This window comes from Electrona antarctica (genome assembly GCF_951216825.1).
Source record: "Electrona antarctica genome assembly, chromosome: 22".
In the NCBI taxonomy this organism is placed as follows: domain Eukaryota; kingdom Metazoa; phylum Chordata; class Actinopteri; order Myctophiformes; family Myctophidae; genus Electrona; species Electrona antarctica.
In genome coordinates this window covers 18,567,688-18,584,018 of record NC_136805.1, presented here as the reverse complement: position 1 = coordinate 18,584,018, position 16,331 = coordinate 18,567,688, and the positions used below count along the sequence as shown (strand labels likewise).

At 41.2% G+C, this 16,331-nt stretch overlaps 2 protein-coding genes across 4 annotated transcripts in view; one reads left to right on the top strand and one right to left on the bottom strand.

The window, feature by feature from the left end:
- arhgap17a (Rho GTPase activating protein 17a) overlaps positions 1-4,710 on the top strand; it is a 49,964-nt gene extending 45,254 nt beyond the window's left edge. For all 3 annotated transcript variants that reach the window (XM_079492860.1, XM_079492861.1, XM_079492859.1), the window contains 2 exons: positions 808-1,365; positions 3,788-4,710. In XM_079492860.1, the coding sequence (XP_079348986.1) occupies positions 808-1,365; positions 3,788-3,933 (704 nt within the window). In that variant the 3' untranslated portion in view covers positions 3,934-4,710. The remainder of the gene's footprint in view (positions 1-807; positions 1,366-3,787) is intronic.
- Positions 4,711-11,543: 6,833 nt separating this feature from the next.
- Positions 11,544-16,331, bottom strand: part of grid2ipb (glutamate receptor, ionotropic, delta 2 (Grid2) interacting protein, b) — a gene marked incomplete at its 5' end in the record, with an annotated part of 53,078 nt that continues 48,290 nt past the window's right edge. Inside the window, 6 exons of the mRNA XM_079492262.1 lie at positions 11,544-11,755; positions 12,581-12,745; positions 12,966-13,084; positions 14,338-14,467; positions 14,552-14,638; positions 15,638-15,793. Coding sequence (XP_079348388.1) covers positions 11,684-11,755; positions 12,581-12,745; positions 12,966-13,084; positions 14,338-14,467; positions 14,552-14,638; positions 15,638-15,793 — 729 coding nt within the window. The 3' untranslated portion in view covers positions 11,544-11,683. The remainder of the gene's footprint in view (positions 11,756-12,580; positions 12,746-12,965; positions 13,085-14,337; positions 14,468-14,551; positions 14,639-15,637; positions 15,794-16,331) is intronic.

Sequence of the window (16,331 nt, the reverse complement as noted above, 5' to 3'; positions counted from 1 at the left end):
CGTCTGAACCACCTTTTTGAATGTGGCAGTTACTTTGGAATTGATTTGATTTGATTAAGGATCCAGCTGGTGCCATAGCAACCAGTTAGTCTTCCTGGGACCCACGTAAAAACAACAAATACAGTTAAAACCGTGAACTCAAAATACAAAATCATTAAATGTCAGTACAGTACTCCTACTCAACCCAGAATAAATAATAAACCAACATAACATAAAGAAAAGGCAAAAGAATCATAACAATAATAAATGAATGCAACAATAATCAGAAATGTGAGTGATCTAGACTATAATTAATTTTTAAGGGCCATTATAAGCAGGCCCGGATTAACAATGGAACCTACTGGCGCTTAAGCCCCACGGCCCACAGTTTACAGGGCTCTGTGCGAGACAATTTCAAATATGTACGTACAGCTGTTGCTTCCGTCGAAACCGTATTCATAGGTCACTGATTTTAATGTAACGCAACACAGGAACCCCAGCTAGTGTTTTTGGTCGTCCAACAGGACTTTTCTTACTACTCAGAAATAGCAGATCCAGCGTCGGGGAGCAGCCTTATAACTCTATGGGAGCAGCGGCGATAGTGCTGGCGGTGCGCTGAACGCACGCGCGTTCGTTCACTGGGCGCGTGCACGCAAAAAGTCTCGTCCTTGATTGTGTTACATGCGTGTGAATTCGCACGCATGCATGGAGCCTTTTGATTTGGCATAGTGCCAGGGCCCACGGAGGGGTTGATCCATCACTGATTCTAAGCATGTTTGTAATTGTAATGTAACTGTCCAGCATACTGATAATGCTCTTCACCTCCAGGTACCAAGAAGCCAGCTCCTGCCCCTCCTAAGCCGACCAACCCTCCTCCTGGACACCCCACCAACACCCACCTTTCCTCTACAGGCTCCTCCCAGTCCATCAGCCCTACCCCTCGACCCCTCTCCAGCCACTCGCCCACCTCGCCCACCTCCCCTACCCCACTGCAGCCCTGTGCCACACCCAGGCGCCACTCCAACAACCAGACCCCCATCCAGGCACCCAACCATCCGCCCCCGCAGCCTCCCACCCAGGTCAGCCCTCTAAGCCAGCCTCGGTCACTTAGCCAGCCCGCCGCGGACCATCACCAGGGAACTGACCATTCACCGCCAGGTACCCCCACCCCTCCAGACACCCCTCCGCCTTCCACTGCTGCCGCCAGCCAAGACAGCCCTGGCGCTGCACCTCCTCCGTCCCCCTCTCCCTTCCAATCAGGCTCCCTCCCACGGCCACGGCCCGTTCCCAAGCCTAGGAACAGGCCCAACATGCCGCCTCCGCCCCAACCCGCCACACCAGCTAGCGATACCAATGGGATCTGTGCAACCGCTTACAAGATCATGGGTGAGTGTCATTACCCTTGTAAAGGTTGAGGTTCATTTCATTGCTCATTTTTGCCTCCTGTTCTCACATGCCATGTATTTGCGATAACAGTGGGCATTCTATCTGAAGTGAAATGTTCTTCATTTGAATTATTAAAAATGCGTGTGCACGTGCGTGTTTAAAACACAGTCAAATTGGACCAGTTATACATTACATGTATTCCACTGATACACTAAGTTTTGCAGCACCAAAGGTTTTGTTTAGATTGCAGCTTATTGGTTGCTTGTGCTGCCGTTCGTTGGCATAGTGTGTAGCGTTAGTTCAGTCCTCAGCCTTTCGTGGGACATATATATACTATATACTATGAACAAATGCTGTCTTTACAGCTGTTCTCTCTCTCTAATAATGATGTATTGCAATGCGTCCACAGGTTAAAAAAGGAGCACTTGTGGAAAGGTTTGTTGTTAATTGGACCTTTTACATTTGCAGCTCGTGCACTTTTTTTGTTTATCTTTTGCAACATTTATCACCCCAGGCCATTCTTGTTTGCCTGCCTGCTGTCTACACAGACACCATGGTCACAAATCATTAACCTCCATTCCAAATGACTGACATGTCTTTTCAGTGACATTATTCACCAAGGGTTTGCAACTGACAGCAAGGTGTTGACGATCGAATGCACATTACATTTATCAATACAAAAATGTATTTAGCTAATTCAGTCGTTTGAGTTTCAGTGTGTCATTTTCAAACCCTAAACACCCCACACAGTAAGGTTTTAATCAGTCAGAATATAATATGAGAAAATCTGCTGTCATGATCTTGGTATTCTCATCATAATGAGTCTCCAAATTTGTACAACAAACACTATGAATCATGTTTAAGTCTGGAATGCATGCCTATGAGTGGCTTTGTACCTGCTATTTATTGCCTATAGTGCTGTGGTTCTCAAACTTTTTGATTACAAAGCCCTCCCCCATAACTTTTAGTGTACATATGGAACCAAAAGGACCCTTATGAGTCAATTTAATTCCATGTGTACACTTCCACAGTTACAGACGGATCCATTTGGAACCCTCTCAAAGAAACCCGAGGCTCCCTGGCCTGGGGACTTTGAGAACCGCTGGTCTAATGTACTGTACCATATGAAGTCAGAGTGCATAACAGCATGCATGCTTCCAAGCATCCAAAGCACACACAATATGCACTCTGCTAAGGCTTGCAACCATCAGCTGTTTGGTTTCCCTGTCTTTGTTCTGGAATGGGGTTTGGTTATTGTTAGGCTTTAGTCAATTCTATGCACTTTTTAATCCTACATAGTCATATTCCTTTTTCTCAGCTGTTATATATTTGTTAAAAAAGAAAATCTTTAACACATGAAGGGGGGGACATTAGTTTTTTATTTTGCAATTTACTGGTCACTTTAAACAATTATGATTTCCATCAATTATATATATAGATATACTTTATCAGCTCAATAACCAGCCCTATTTCAGATTAGCAAAACTTAGTGTTATTGCAGTTATTCTGTCACCTCAGTTTACCACAACTTGTTGCACGTTCCTTGTGATGGCACTCTCTGGCCAAACTGCTCCACCTGCTGTTAAATGACAAATCTCTCACACTTGTTTGATTGCAGAACTTTGCATTTTTCATTCGTTTAACAGAAAACTATTATATTTGTTGAATGGCACAAATGTCATTTGTCTCTTCAGAACATTGAATGACTTTAAAAGAATAACTATTTAGTTTTTTGTTTTATTTGAGTTGTTCATAGTTGGTAAATGTGGGCATGTAGTGTAATAATTACTGTGTCAAGATATGTGTTACATAACGTGTGGTTGCATCATCACACCTCATTACATGTAATGCATGAGAGAAGGGTTTGTCCTAATTTACTAACTGAACAGAGTTGTCGCAGCATGCAGCTTTGATTATGGCAGCCATATAGGAAAAATAATTATAGTAATTAGTAAATGCCTAATCTGAGTGATCTTGAGGTTGTTTCCCCAATGTTATGGCTATTAATATTCTGCATTATTGTGGTCCATAATTCAATTTATGACGAGTTGTTCACAAGCACCCCCAACTACAGGACATTCAGTTTATTTGCCGGAAGACATGAAACACATGATACCTGCTCATAATAGACAAAAGGCACATCAAATATCGGTGACACCATTCATTGAATAATAGAAATGCAAAGATGACTCAGGAAGTACAAGCATTAGAGGGAGAGACTTTCTACGTGGAACAAAGAGAAAAAGATTGTCAAATGTAATACGTATTTGGAAGTAAAAAAAAATGGGGGGGGGAGTTTTCCAGGCTGAAACAAGTTGACCCAAAGACAAATGGATAGAGACACCACTTTGGGTCAGACCAGTTAACAATAGCAATTAAGAAAAAAACACTCAAGAGTTTAACGTGACTGTGTTCTTTTCAGACCCAGCCATGTCCTTTAAGGGGTTGACTCGGGCCCTGGTTCCCGAGTTCGCTGTGGAGCAGCAGCACGTGACCACTGCCCCCACCTCCTTCATACTGACCCCTCCCAAAGACTGTGACCTGGACACGGAGAGTACCGTCCTATGAAGAAAGGAGAGAGGGAGGGACAGAACACCTCCACACCTTGGGTCCTCCACCCCTTTCTCATCCATTGTCCATCATCCTCTTCAATCACCACACATATCCGCAGCCCCCCAACACAGATACACAAACCTGCTGTGTTCTTCCCCATTGCCCACTCATGTGTAACACAACACGTATACACATATACAGTACACACATACTGCTGCCACCATACTCCACTCCATACCAAATCAAGACAATCTGCTCCAAAACAGTAGAATCCCTTTTAGCACCCTTACCTATATACGATTGTAACCGTAGCACTGACAAAGCCCTTCATGTAGCTTTGTCGAGTTTTAGATGACACAGCAGTGAAGAGCTCGGCTGCTTTCTTTGGAGGAAAACGGCATGTTGTTCACCAGGGCGCCTGAATAGACATAACTAACTGGGGGTTGTGGGTTTCAGTTGGAAAATGTGGATTGATGAGGCTTCTTTGGTCATTTTGGTGTGAGGTGTGAGTTTTTGTTTTGTATTTTTTTTAGGTGTTGTGGGAAAAATGGCCTTAGAACATTAAATAATGAAAGGTGTTTCTGCAGCACATGGGGACGATAGAAATACAAATGTTAGAAAAGTGAAAGTGTTGTTGCTGAAGTGTAGCTGGTGACTGCAGGCTTCCAGTCATCTCAAACACTTTTTTCCCCTTTGTCCCAATCTTGTTTTTTGTATGAAACCTGACCTTTGCTCTCTGTATCTTTATCTCTTGTATTTATTTACAAAAAATACACATTCCCTGTGGCTTTATGTAATTATGCAGTCTTTGAAATCAAAATAATGCCTTACTGGTTCCTACTAGAACCATATAATGATAATGATACTTTATACTTTACTGTATGGAAGAGTCAGAAAGTGACTTAATACTTACACAACAGTATTTACAAGGAACTGCTGTCACTTGGCAACACAAATAGTTTGGGGATGTATGAAGAGGCTAATTTACCCTGCTTGTGAATATACTGTTGTACATCAAAGCTGTATGTTTAAGATGTCTTGGATGTGCAGTATTGACTTTAGGTTCCACAAACAGGAAGGCTACGTTGCCACAAAGTGACACATCTGAAACGCCCATCGCCCTGCAAAGCCTACAGTATGTTAATTGCTTCATGGCAGCCAGTGTTTCAATTGTAAATGATGACTACTCTTCCTTCCATGACTATTCTTATGTCATCTAAAAATCCAGGAGCAGTCATAGTAGAAGGGCGAGCATAAAATGTTCATACGGCTAGAATTTAAAAAAAGCCTTTCTAGCAGGCCATCAGTATTTCACCTCTTTATCTCCACTTGTTCTGTCTGGCGTTGCCAGGGCATTACGAGCGACGGACTCTGTATGAAATGAATGTTGGTAAAAGGATGATTTTCAAGGCACTTGCCTGCTAACTCATCCTTGACAGTGAATCGCTTACAATGGTTGATATTGCGCTTGAGCACCACCCAAACTCAAGGAGCTATTGTTTTTTGGGTGTTTTCTTGCCGGTTTCCCCTAACTGGGAAGACCTTCTCTTTCACCACGGAGCTGAGTGTACAAAGTGCTGTACTAAACTCAGTAGTGAGGTGGTGTTAGATTTTTGGCAGACAAAATGGTTTTGTGGTGATTTCCCGATGTAAACTCTCTCTTTGCCTTGAATATAACTCGGGAGGGGGGAGGGGTCCGGTTCCCAAGGAGAGCCAGCCCAACATGGTACCAAGGGGAGGGGAAAATATGTCTCAGATGCTGCAGTTACCATGGAAACATATGTTTTTGTACTGCATATCAGAGACCATCACACATTGTAATTGTTGAGTCAGTCTTCCCCCCCTTGTCTCTTTCTGCTACCGTACCTCACTGCCTTATTCTGCATCGAGACAGAGGGTCTCGCAAAGCTCCTCAAAGATAAGCAAATGCCATTGAAACTAGAAAACAACAATGCTGCATTTATAAGCTCAATTGTTTTGTATGTACAGTATGCTGTCTGGTGAGCTTAAAACCTGAAGAAAAAAACAGATGTAAGGTAGGATAAGGTAAAGCTTTAATGTGGTTTGCAACAGCAGTGGAGAAAATGGATCAGAAGAAAAAGTATACAGGTGGTATACTGTAACATGAATGCTTGGTTATACTCTCTTTCCAAAGAAAATAAAGTGTATGGTTAAAAATGTGTGCTCATGTCTTACTTTACTTTTGTTTATGGCCTTATGGTATAATATTGTATTTGTTCATAAGATTTGATAGGTTGAAAATGATCTGTTAAACTTTTTACATTTTAATTGTTGTCACTATTTTCCTTTATGTATGTATAAGAAACCACCTAACTCCAAAATGTTCATTTTTCAGGAAATGAAAAAGCATTCAGCTCAAGTGGAGTTCAATTGGTTCAATATTTATTTTAACCAACACACGTAAAGGGTGTTCAATAGCAATACTAAACAGTAGGCTTGATAAACTGAACTCTCTTTGTCTGCCAGTAAATTAGAGAGAACCTTCACCATGGCTATAAGGAAGTTAAGGAACAGGAGTTCTGAGGATGAACCTGGACTGGCCCAGCTCATGGTTAAGGTGAAATCTAATAATGTAGTTCCAAGTCAAAGCGATGCATTGTCAGTGCAGTAACCACAGTTGTTCAGTGGTGGTGCTATTGGGCAATGCCAACCCAGATTGGACTTTGTGCCCCTCCAGTCCAGATTGGCCATGTTCTTCATGATTATTAAAATATACATTTTCAAATGAATAATATTATGCAGAAGACATTATAGTGCTCAACATAATTGTATATTTGTTTGTTGTTGTGATGCGTTTTTCAATGCATCACTACAACATGCTGGTCATTGGGAAATTCGGGACAACTCCTGAACGGCCGGTCCAGTCCAGGCCAGTTTGGCCGCCAGCCGTTGTTTTTATTTATTTTTTAATTATTCGACTTGACTATTTAATTAATTAAGATACACAATTATCTTATTTGTTTTTGGCTTTTCTGCCTTTATTTTTTTTATTTGTTTTTCAAAATCGTACAAGATCTAATTGATAGTATCAACTAAGTGAGGATGGACAGGAAAGAGGGAGAGACACGCAGCAAGGGTCGTCATGAACGGGACTCGAACACGCGACGCGCTGTCAGGCCAAAGCCAACAGTAGGCCTTAACAAGGTAGCAGCCTATATAATCATATTGCTTTGTGACATGTTACAAAGCTGCAGCCTGTGTGACTGTCACACACACAGTAGGCTACACAGCCACAGCCGGAGGCAGACTCAAGGAGACTAATTAGCTCTACGGCGTTCAGCTGTGGCCCACTGCTTCGTAGTAGGCCTACTGTGGTCAGTGTGGTGTCGGCCGTGTTGCGCAGCCTTAACAGGCGAGACAGACACGGCACGGCACCATCGGCACGCACAGCGCGCTGCTGACCTGAGAATGACCTGGGCTGGCCTGCCTGGGTCACGGCGGCACGGGGGCCCTGAGGGGGTGGGGGGGCAGAGGGGGTAGCAGCCGAGTAGGAGAGCAGGAGAAATACAGTTTGCTGGATGCAGGTCCCAGGACTCCCAGCACATCGAAGCTGAGACACAATGACAGGTAGGCACGGTGGAAACTTAAACTTAAAATGGCTAAATAGCAGGCGATGCATTTGGTAACACATTATAATGAGGATAAATACTTTGTAGTCCAATTCCTTATAATGCATGACTGAATGCACAATGTTTCTTGTTACTTGTAAATTGTTCATCAGCAAATTATCAATAGCAAGTCACTTTGTCACTATATGAGCTATGACTTGACTTTGTTAAAGTGCAAATAACATGCATTTTAAAACTGCTTTTAATATTTAATATATTGTCTATGTCCCTCAAACATATTTCTAATGGTTTGAGCCTCAATCACCACTCTGATATAACCAGCCCTTGTCATTTCTTTCTGGACTTTGAAAGCAGTTTTAGCTGCAGTACCACAATGTCATAAGGACTGTGTGTGTGTGTGTGTGATAATAAATATATAATAATTATTATAGCATAATTATTATTATTAGCAGCAGCAGCTACTATCTAGTAGTAGATTTGTGGATCTGTGTTTGAAGTTGATTGGTTGGACGGTTCTCGAGAATAGATACCATGCAGACACACACAATCAGATCTCTGTATTCGCCAGGCCATGTCCCTTTTATGTCCATATATGGAGATATCTTGACGCCATGATGACACATTGAGGTTAGAAAACACACTCCATATTTGGGGTGCAGCTGTGTTGTCTTTTAGTGACGTGTCCGGGGTTTGTTTATGGTTATGTTGTCTTAGTGACGGCTGTGGTTTGTTATGGTTATGTCAGAGAGACTTGTATGTGGTCCGCCCGCCAGCCCACCCCTCCCATTAGCCAATTTCAATATTATTATTATTATACACCTGGGCTGGAACTACAGCATTAAGGTGGTTGCACACTGGATGCGTTTTTCGGGAAAACCGACGGAAAAACGCAGCTAAAGATCTGAAAACGTGTCCAGTGTGCAGGGACCTTTATGGTAAGGTGCAGTATATTATTCTATTACGACATTGCTGCTGTCAAACAAAAAAATCACACCCGTGTGAACTGAGTGGTGTAATATAGCCTGTCTGACGTAATGAAATCATGTCTGACGTAATGAAATCACACCCGGGTGAACAGGGTGAACATAGCAACCATGCTCATTTTTTCTGCACAGACTAACAAAGCCAGTTGTAGGAGTGGTTTACACCACTAAAAAAATCATGTCTGACGTAATGAAATCACACCCGGGTGAACAGGGTGAACATAGCAACCATGCTCATTTTTTCTGCACTAACAAAGCCAGTTGTAGGAGTGGTTTACACCACTCAAAAAGCAAAACACAAGGATGGCAGGCGATTTTATTTTCAAGCAGGATCTTTTACACAGATCAAAGACATGTTCATTCAGATGGAAGCGTTTGAGCAAAAGGTTTGAGGTAAAATATAACAACACATAGTCACTTACAGTATGTAAGTAGCATTCAATGAAAACATATAAAAGTTAAAAAATACAAATTACTGTATAGGTAACAAATGTTTACTAACATAAATATACAGACTAACACAATTGTTTTAACCCTAGTGAAAGTAAATTAATATCAGATGCTTGTTTAACATAAAATACAACAGCTGCACCAACATGCAAATGATCTGAACAATAAACACTGTACTGTTCAGCCAGGTATCAGCCAGGATTATACTTTTATACAAGAATCACAGTTACCTTGAAAGCCTGACTAAAGCTGTGCATAAATACAATTGTGCTTTCCTGATGAGTCATACATTACTTGACAGAACAACAGCTCAAAAGCCTAACATTGAAATTCCTTTAAGAAAATAAATCGTTTTCAGGTCAGGACGGACTTGCAGGACATACGGGCATATAGTACAAAACAAAAACATTGAACAGTGCATAGCAAACTATTGATGTGCATTCTAAACGATACGTCCTCAAATATAAAATACAATATAGCTACAGTACAGGTGCATTGTGGTTCATCAAGTTATCATGACAGCCAGGAGGAGCAATTTATAGGTACGTTTTTCTTTCATTTAGCAGCCGTCCACTTATTACGCGCAGGGTTATGTTAAAAGCACTCTAATCGTCTACTAGGAAGTGTAGAACCATTACTCTATCAAAAGCTCACAAACCAGCTTTTGTTTTACACAAAAAGGTACAAACATGAAGTGAGGTCACACAGCCCGTCGTGACCACAAAAAAGGTTTTAATAGGAAACGTTTCTGCGTTTCAACCATACACAGAGGTCCAAACATTGGTGCATCGTGGCTACGAGCTGTGTGACCTCTCTTAAAGGAGAATTCCAGGGTAGTTGTTTTCTTACCGTACAATGACGATAATATATCTATTAAGTGTGCACGCCGGGTCAATCGCTTATTTAGATCATTCAACAATTTATTATATATCTGTTGTCCATGATGTTGGAAATAAGTCCACAGAGTGGACAAATGGGCTTCCGCCTACGGCAAGAGGCCGATAGAACCCGCCTAAATGCTTAAAGCTACAGCGAGCTAGGTAATTATTGTTATTTTTTCCGCCCCTACCAGTGGTTCATGGATATATTATCAGAATTCGGTAAGAAAAGGCGTACTCCAAAATTCTCCTTTAATTTTGATACCTTCGCACCATGGTCGGCAGCTCAGCACTACTGGTGTGCGCCGTTCCAGCCTGTTTTGTTATACAAAAAGGTACACCGCCTTTTGGTGTGAAAGGAAGGTGTTGATTTCTCTCCAAAGTGAGAGAAGGGAGAACAGAACATTGGACACATATTTACTATGTACCACCCATACATTCAATTAAACCGAGATTATTTATAGTCTGGCATTCACAAAGTGTCTCAGACAGTACTGTGCTGATAATATCATTTTACTTGAACAATGGGTGTTACCATGAATATCGCCACAACTGGCAAGCTGATTCTAGATCAGCACTGGAGACTCTAAAATGCTTAAAGATACAGACTGTGGTATATGTCAGGAGGAAGTACGAGTGTGACTGGTGTACTAGTATAGTACTGTACGTATTTGTTTTGTGACTGAACAGCCAACCTATGGGGCATTCAACCACATTTTCTTATTACTGTAGTGAATTACAACGATACTACTCACATTCATTGCATTCTGTGCATCTCACTCCAACAGCAATTCCAATCAACCAGCTTCGATCTACATGAAATGGCTTGTTGCAGTAATCAAATATATTCAGATAGAAAATATAGTTACTTTATATATAATCATTGTAATAAATGTTGTAATTGGGCTTGTATAGACTATCCAGAATATATATTTTGGGTGGGTGATGGCAAATTTAACAAATCACACCTGATTACACCACCTAATTACACTCAATCGTGCACCCACCCTCCAATCACCTTTACACTGTTAATATACAAGTGAGAGGCTATGTTGGGAGAAAACATTAGCTCAAATCCATCTTTTATAGGAGCCTAAGGAAAGGAAACACTGGTCGGAATATTTTCCTTGTGCAGTGATTTACTGACTATCTATTGACTGTGGACACTGCTCTAACCAGCACCGAAAAGTATAGCACTGTTGCACAAGGGCCAATCACTATTCATCTAGTCTTACTATGGCATGTTTGGAGAGTGGCTACTCAATGCTTAGTGCTTTTACGATAGGACATTCCAACATGTTTACCACAAAGTAACTGTAACGTTATCACATCTTGACAAAGAATCTAAGAAAAACACCAAATCTATATTAGGCAAAGGCCTAACAACATAGCTCATCTATAAACTTGATAGATCTGCTATTTTTGTCCAATTTTGCACCTATTATGATATGTCCAGAAAAGGGGACACTAGGGTTGATTCATGTAGTACCCAGTGCATGTACAGTATGTATAAGTAACCAGAGGTGATAATGTTAGTCTTTGCTTTGGTTGCCACTCTGACATGGTGGCATGATCCATAACCCTTTGTTATCTCTCCAAACATTCCTTGGCAGGCCTCTATTGTGTAAATACACAGTAATACCGTATGATTAATATCTTTGCTATAGACTACCTGGTCTCTGTCAATGTTGGTGTGTGTGCGTGTGCGTGTGCGTGTGCGCGTGTGTGTGTGCGTGTGCGTGCGTGCGTGTGTGTGTGTGTGTGTGTGTGTGTGTGATATCTTGGCACTTTGGTTGACGAGGGCAGGGTGAAGATGGGGATAAACAGCCTCTTGGTGTTGGCTAGATGGTTAACCAACTTTTTTTTACCATGCCGGTGGAGAAGACAGTCTGGGGCTTCTGGGATTGTCTGTGGCCTGGGTCTCGTTGAGGGCTCTCTGCACAACACATACATTTTATTATTATTATTTATTGTAGCCAATTATGTTTTTACCCCCATTTTCTCCCAAATGTACTCGTTATGCCAGGCTACTGTTTTGCTCTGAATAAAAGTATCAAATAAAAGCCTTAATCGTTCTGATGAAGCAATATGATAGGCCGAGTGTCAGTGTTGTGTTATTTGCTATAACATCACGGCAAGAGTTCGTTAGCAATGTATATAGTTATTTATATAGCTGAATTATCTCAAACCTTGATATTTCAGTGTTTAATTCACAATTAATTTATTATACAAAAAGTATAAAACTTATGTGAGGTGGTACTTCTGTGGCCTACTGGCAGTGAGCAGAAGAAATTTGTCAGTGATTGGTCCAAATGTTTGCAAGATTAGCTCTAACTTAAGTTAAGTACATTTATTTTGGTCCATAAACATGCCTACCCTTAACTCAGGTTTAGAACAAAAACAGACATTGATTTCACACAAAAAACTGAAAACATCAGACCATTGATTTCGGAGGAAGAGTCTAAGCCGGGCTTAGATTTTGCCTACACTTGCTCTAGAGTCTAGACACAGAGACAGACAGACAGACAACCGATCCTGTTATAGTTGGCTAGGCTCGTAGCCATCTAGATTTATCGGCTCCATCTTGTGCCTGCAGTAATAGCTGATGGCATTTACCACCCCCCTATTGCTTAAATAATTATAATCATGTAATTATGTCATTTCAATTGATTAATATTAAGTCTAATTATGAAACGCTTGCTTTTGTCAATCAACATCAACAATCAATCCAATCCAAACCACATCACTGTATTTTGCTCACCTCAAATTTAGGCATAAACTCGGCAAAGATGCCAAAGAAGGCCTCTGTGCTGGTGACTTTGCTGTCCTCGCCGAAGTAGGAGGCCACCTTCGAGAATTCGTCCATGGCCCGGGTCTGTAGGGACCCCAGAGACTGGACTACAGGGTGGCTGTTTTCTAGGAAACTCTGCCACAGTAAGGGTCAAGGGTCAAACATCAATGTTGTAGTCATGGAGGTAAGTTAAAAAAACGGATCAAACCTCCCTAAACCATGCAACTAGCACCATAGCATTCTACATATTTCAACCTGATAGTAGCAACTTTGTTGTATAAAAATGTGCTTTATAAATAAAGTGGATTGGATTGGATTGGAGCCATGATGAGGGCTAGTTTGGGTGTAAGGATACACTCATGACAGAGGTGAAGTGGTCCTCAGGTTTGGCAGGTATCTTCAGACAAGCTTCTCTGATGTCCTCCACGGTGGACTGAATGTCACTCAGCTCTGCAGTAATGGCTTTCTGGTTCACTGTATGAAACGGTCATAGTTTACAAACATGCTTTAATCCGTCGCTAAATGTGCTCCGCTGCTATAAATCGTTGGGTGCTATGATTTAATGGATTAAATAACCCCGGGCGTTCGGGGTGTTAACACCAACATACTAAATGAGACAACATACTACACACAACCATGAAGTGGTGTTGAATTTTACTAAAAAGCCCCCCCCCCCTTTTTAACATACATACATACATACATACATACATATATACAGTACATACGCTTGGCCTTTACCAGGTATGCCATCTGGTGGCTAATGAACCAAATACAAATCTCAGAAGTTGAAGCAGTTTTTAAGGACCCACTTTTAGGCCAGTGCAATAGAGCATGCTCTTGCCTTTTTTTAAACCTTACCCATTTTAACCAAATACATACATACATACATATAGTCGATGTTACTGCGTCACACAAGAACAGTGTATTATTATTGGGGCATGCCTCCTGTCCTGACTGAGATTTTCTCTCCGCCGAGCAACCCCTTTCTACTTTGAGCTTTATTCAAATTCACTTTGTTCCACATCAAGTGAATTCTGGGTAAAACATACAGTACTCTATTAATCAATTTCAATATGTCATGTGATGAGTATTTACAGTAGGCCTACCATTATGTAGGTTATTGCCTTATTTTACCATTATTTTACCATCTAAATGAGTATAATAATTAATATATATATATATATATATATATATATATATACTGCCCTCATGCTTCCTTCTATGCATGACGAGTCCAAGCTGCTTCTTTTCACCTGACAGGCCCATACCCACCTCGGGTATGGGCACTGATGACGCGGAGGAGAGAACACGCCCCCAGCACCCATAGCGTCCCCAGTGGGAATCGAACCCAGGACCTTCTAGCTGTGAGGCGACAGAACTACCAACTGTGCCACCGTGTCCAATATATTATTAATATAATAATAATTGACACATACTGTGTAGATTATGAATCAGTTAATATTTATTTTTGTTAGTTGCAGTCCTGGGAGAAGAATAAACTAAGTGAACATAATCTCTAGATGATAGCTATGAGAGTGATGCTAATTTCCTGCACTAATTGCTAACAGTTTGTAGGGCAATAGAAGTGGGAATACAGTAGTAATGCCCATTGCCCATAATAGGGAGCAATTCAGTCGTAATAAGAACTGCCCTTTCACATGCTGTTTCATTCTGCTATCAGTTAAATAGAATATTTCAAAAATATCAAATTGTTATTATTATGTTACCTTTGGCTGCCAGAGGCACTGTTGTAAGGTCTCTTGCAAAGTTTAGCAGCTCGGGAAAATGTTGGCATAGAGATTTGGCCAGGATGTGAAGAAAAGTCGATTTCCCATCTACTGTTTTGGTCGTGCTCAGCTGTATGAAAGAAGCGAACAGTCAGGTGTGACCAAACAGACAGAAATGAAGTTGTTTCCGAAAATACTGATCTGGCATCCATACCTCAGTTAGGAAGTTGATTTTAAAACCAGTGGTCCTGCTGCACTTGGGCTGGCCATTGTTAAGGTAATTCCCCATGGCCAAGACAAACTGTAGAGCAAGGAGGCAATAACTTTAACCCCAAGCTACTACATCATTTTGTCAAATATTTTAAGAATGTGTCCAGTGTCCATTAAATTAGACCATGATAAGAAAGAATGAACCAATCTATATTTAAATTGAATTCCCATTTACTAAAGGGGAATACCACTCATTTTCAACATTGAACTATGTCATTAATATACTGTAGAGAATAATACAAAAAAGTCTCCCCCTTCCGTTTAGCCTTAAACTGGAGGTCTAGCACTTGGGGTCATGTGATCAGTGACATCACAAAGGTATATTCCATATAGACATAGAAAGGGCCTCTTCCGGCTCTGGGGCGAATGCTCTCAAGGGAGGGCAAGCTTCCGCATTGGTGCTTCACAGAAGCTTCCGCGTGCGTCATAGAGCAGATGTTCGGGTCTGACAAGTCCCGGAAAAGATGCGCTGTGATTGGCCAGTAGTACCTTGAGTGGCATCGTGGCGTAGCGTGCCTTCTGCACTTCCAGCGCAACCCTAACCCTAACCCAGAGTGTAAATTGTTCCGCCCTCCCGTCAACACACATGGCTCCAACAAACTGCAGCGACCAATGATTCTATTGTTTTGAGGGGCGCTATCCCCTCCTACTGTATATACAGGTTTAATGTTTGTTTTTAGTTCAATGTTTGTTTTACAAACGCCATTGACAATGAAGGGAAAATGTACGTCATCTTGTCCCTAACACAAACGTTTGTTTTACATCACCATTACATCACCTAATCAACATGAGTTAGACTTTAATATATTAGCGGCCCTCACTTCACTTTGATTTTTTTAAAATCTATGGTGTATACTGCAGGCCAAAAAGTACACCTTTGTGATGATGTCACTGATCACATGACCCCAAGTTCTAGACCTCCAGTTCTAGGCTAAACAGAAGGGGGGAATTTATTTTATTATTTCCATACAACAACTCAAAGGTATATTAACGACAATGATGTTTCCTAATAAAATGTGATTGACTGTACCTCAAGGATTTTGGCAAGTTTCTTGCTGCTCCTCAGCTCCATGGAGGCTTTGTAGATGTAATCATATGCCACCTTCATCTCCTCAGCCCTCTCCTGCAGTGTTGTCTTAAAATAAAGACTCCTCAGTCGAGTCTTATACTCGGGCACTATCAGCATCTGACAGAAAGAAAATAAAGAATATATTCAGGCTGCTACAGTACGTGGCCTTCAAATCTAGTCCTATTTTGCACTGATCGAAGCAATTTCATCCATTGGCCATTTGAAGTGTTATAAACACACTGCTTTAACACTGCTGTAGTGCCCCGTATGTGTGTAATTAACGCAGTCTCGCGTTAATCGTTTAATGTTGTCAAACCCGAGTTTAACAATGTTAAACTCTTTGCCTGTGACTTTGCCACTCAATTTGCCATTCACTTTATGCATGCACAATGCACATACCCTCTATTGTTAGATAAGATTCTTTTTTCCACAAATCCATGCTCATGCTGTATTGATTTTGGTAGGCAACCATTGATCAAAATAACACTGTTTTTCTACATTCTAATTGTGTAGACATCTTGTAAATTAAGTAATGCAGATGTTTAACAATAAGTAAGTAAGTCAGAGAAGCTTATTGTCGGTATAAGCCAATTGAACTCTTGAGAGAGTGTACAATGAAACCAAATGGACCCGTAATGGTCCATTTGTTTTCATT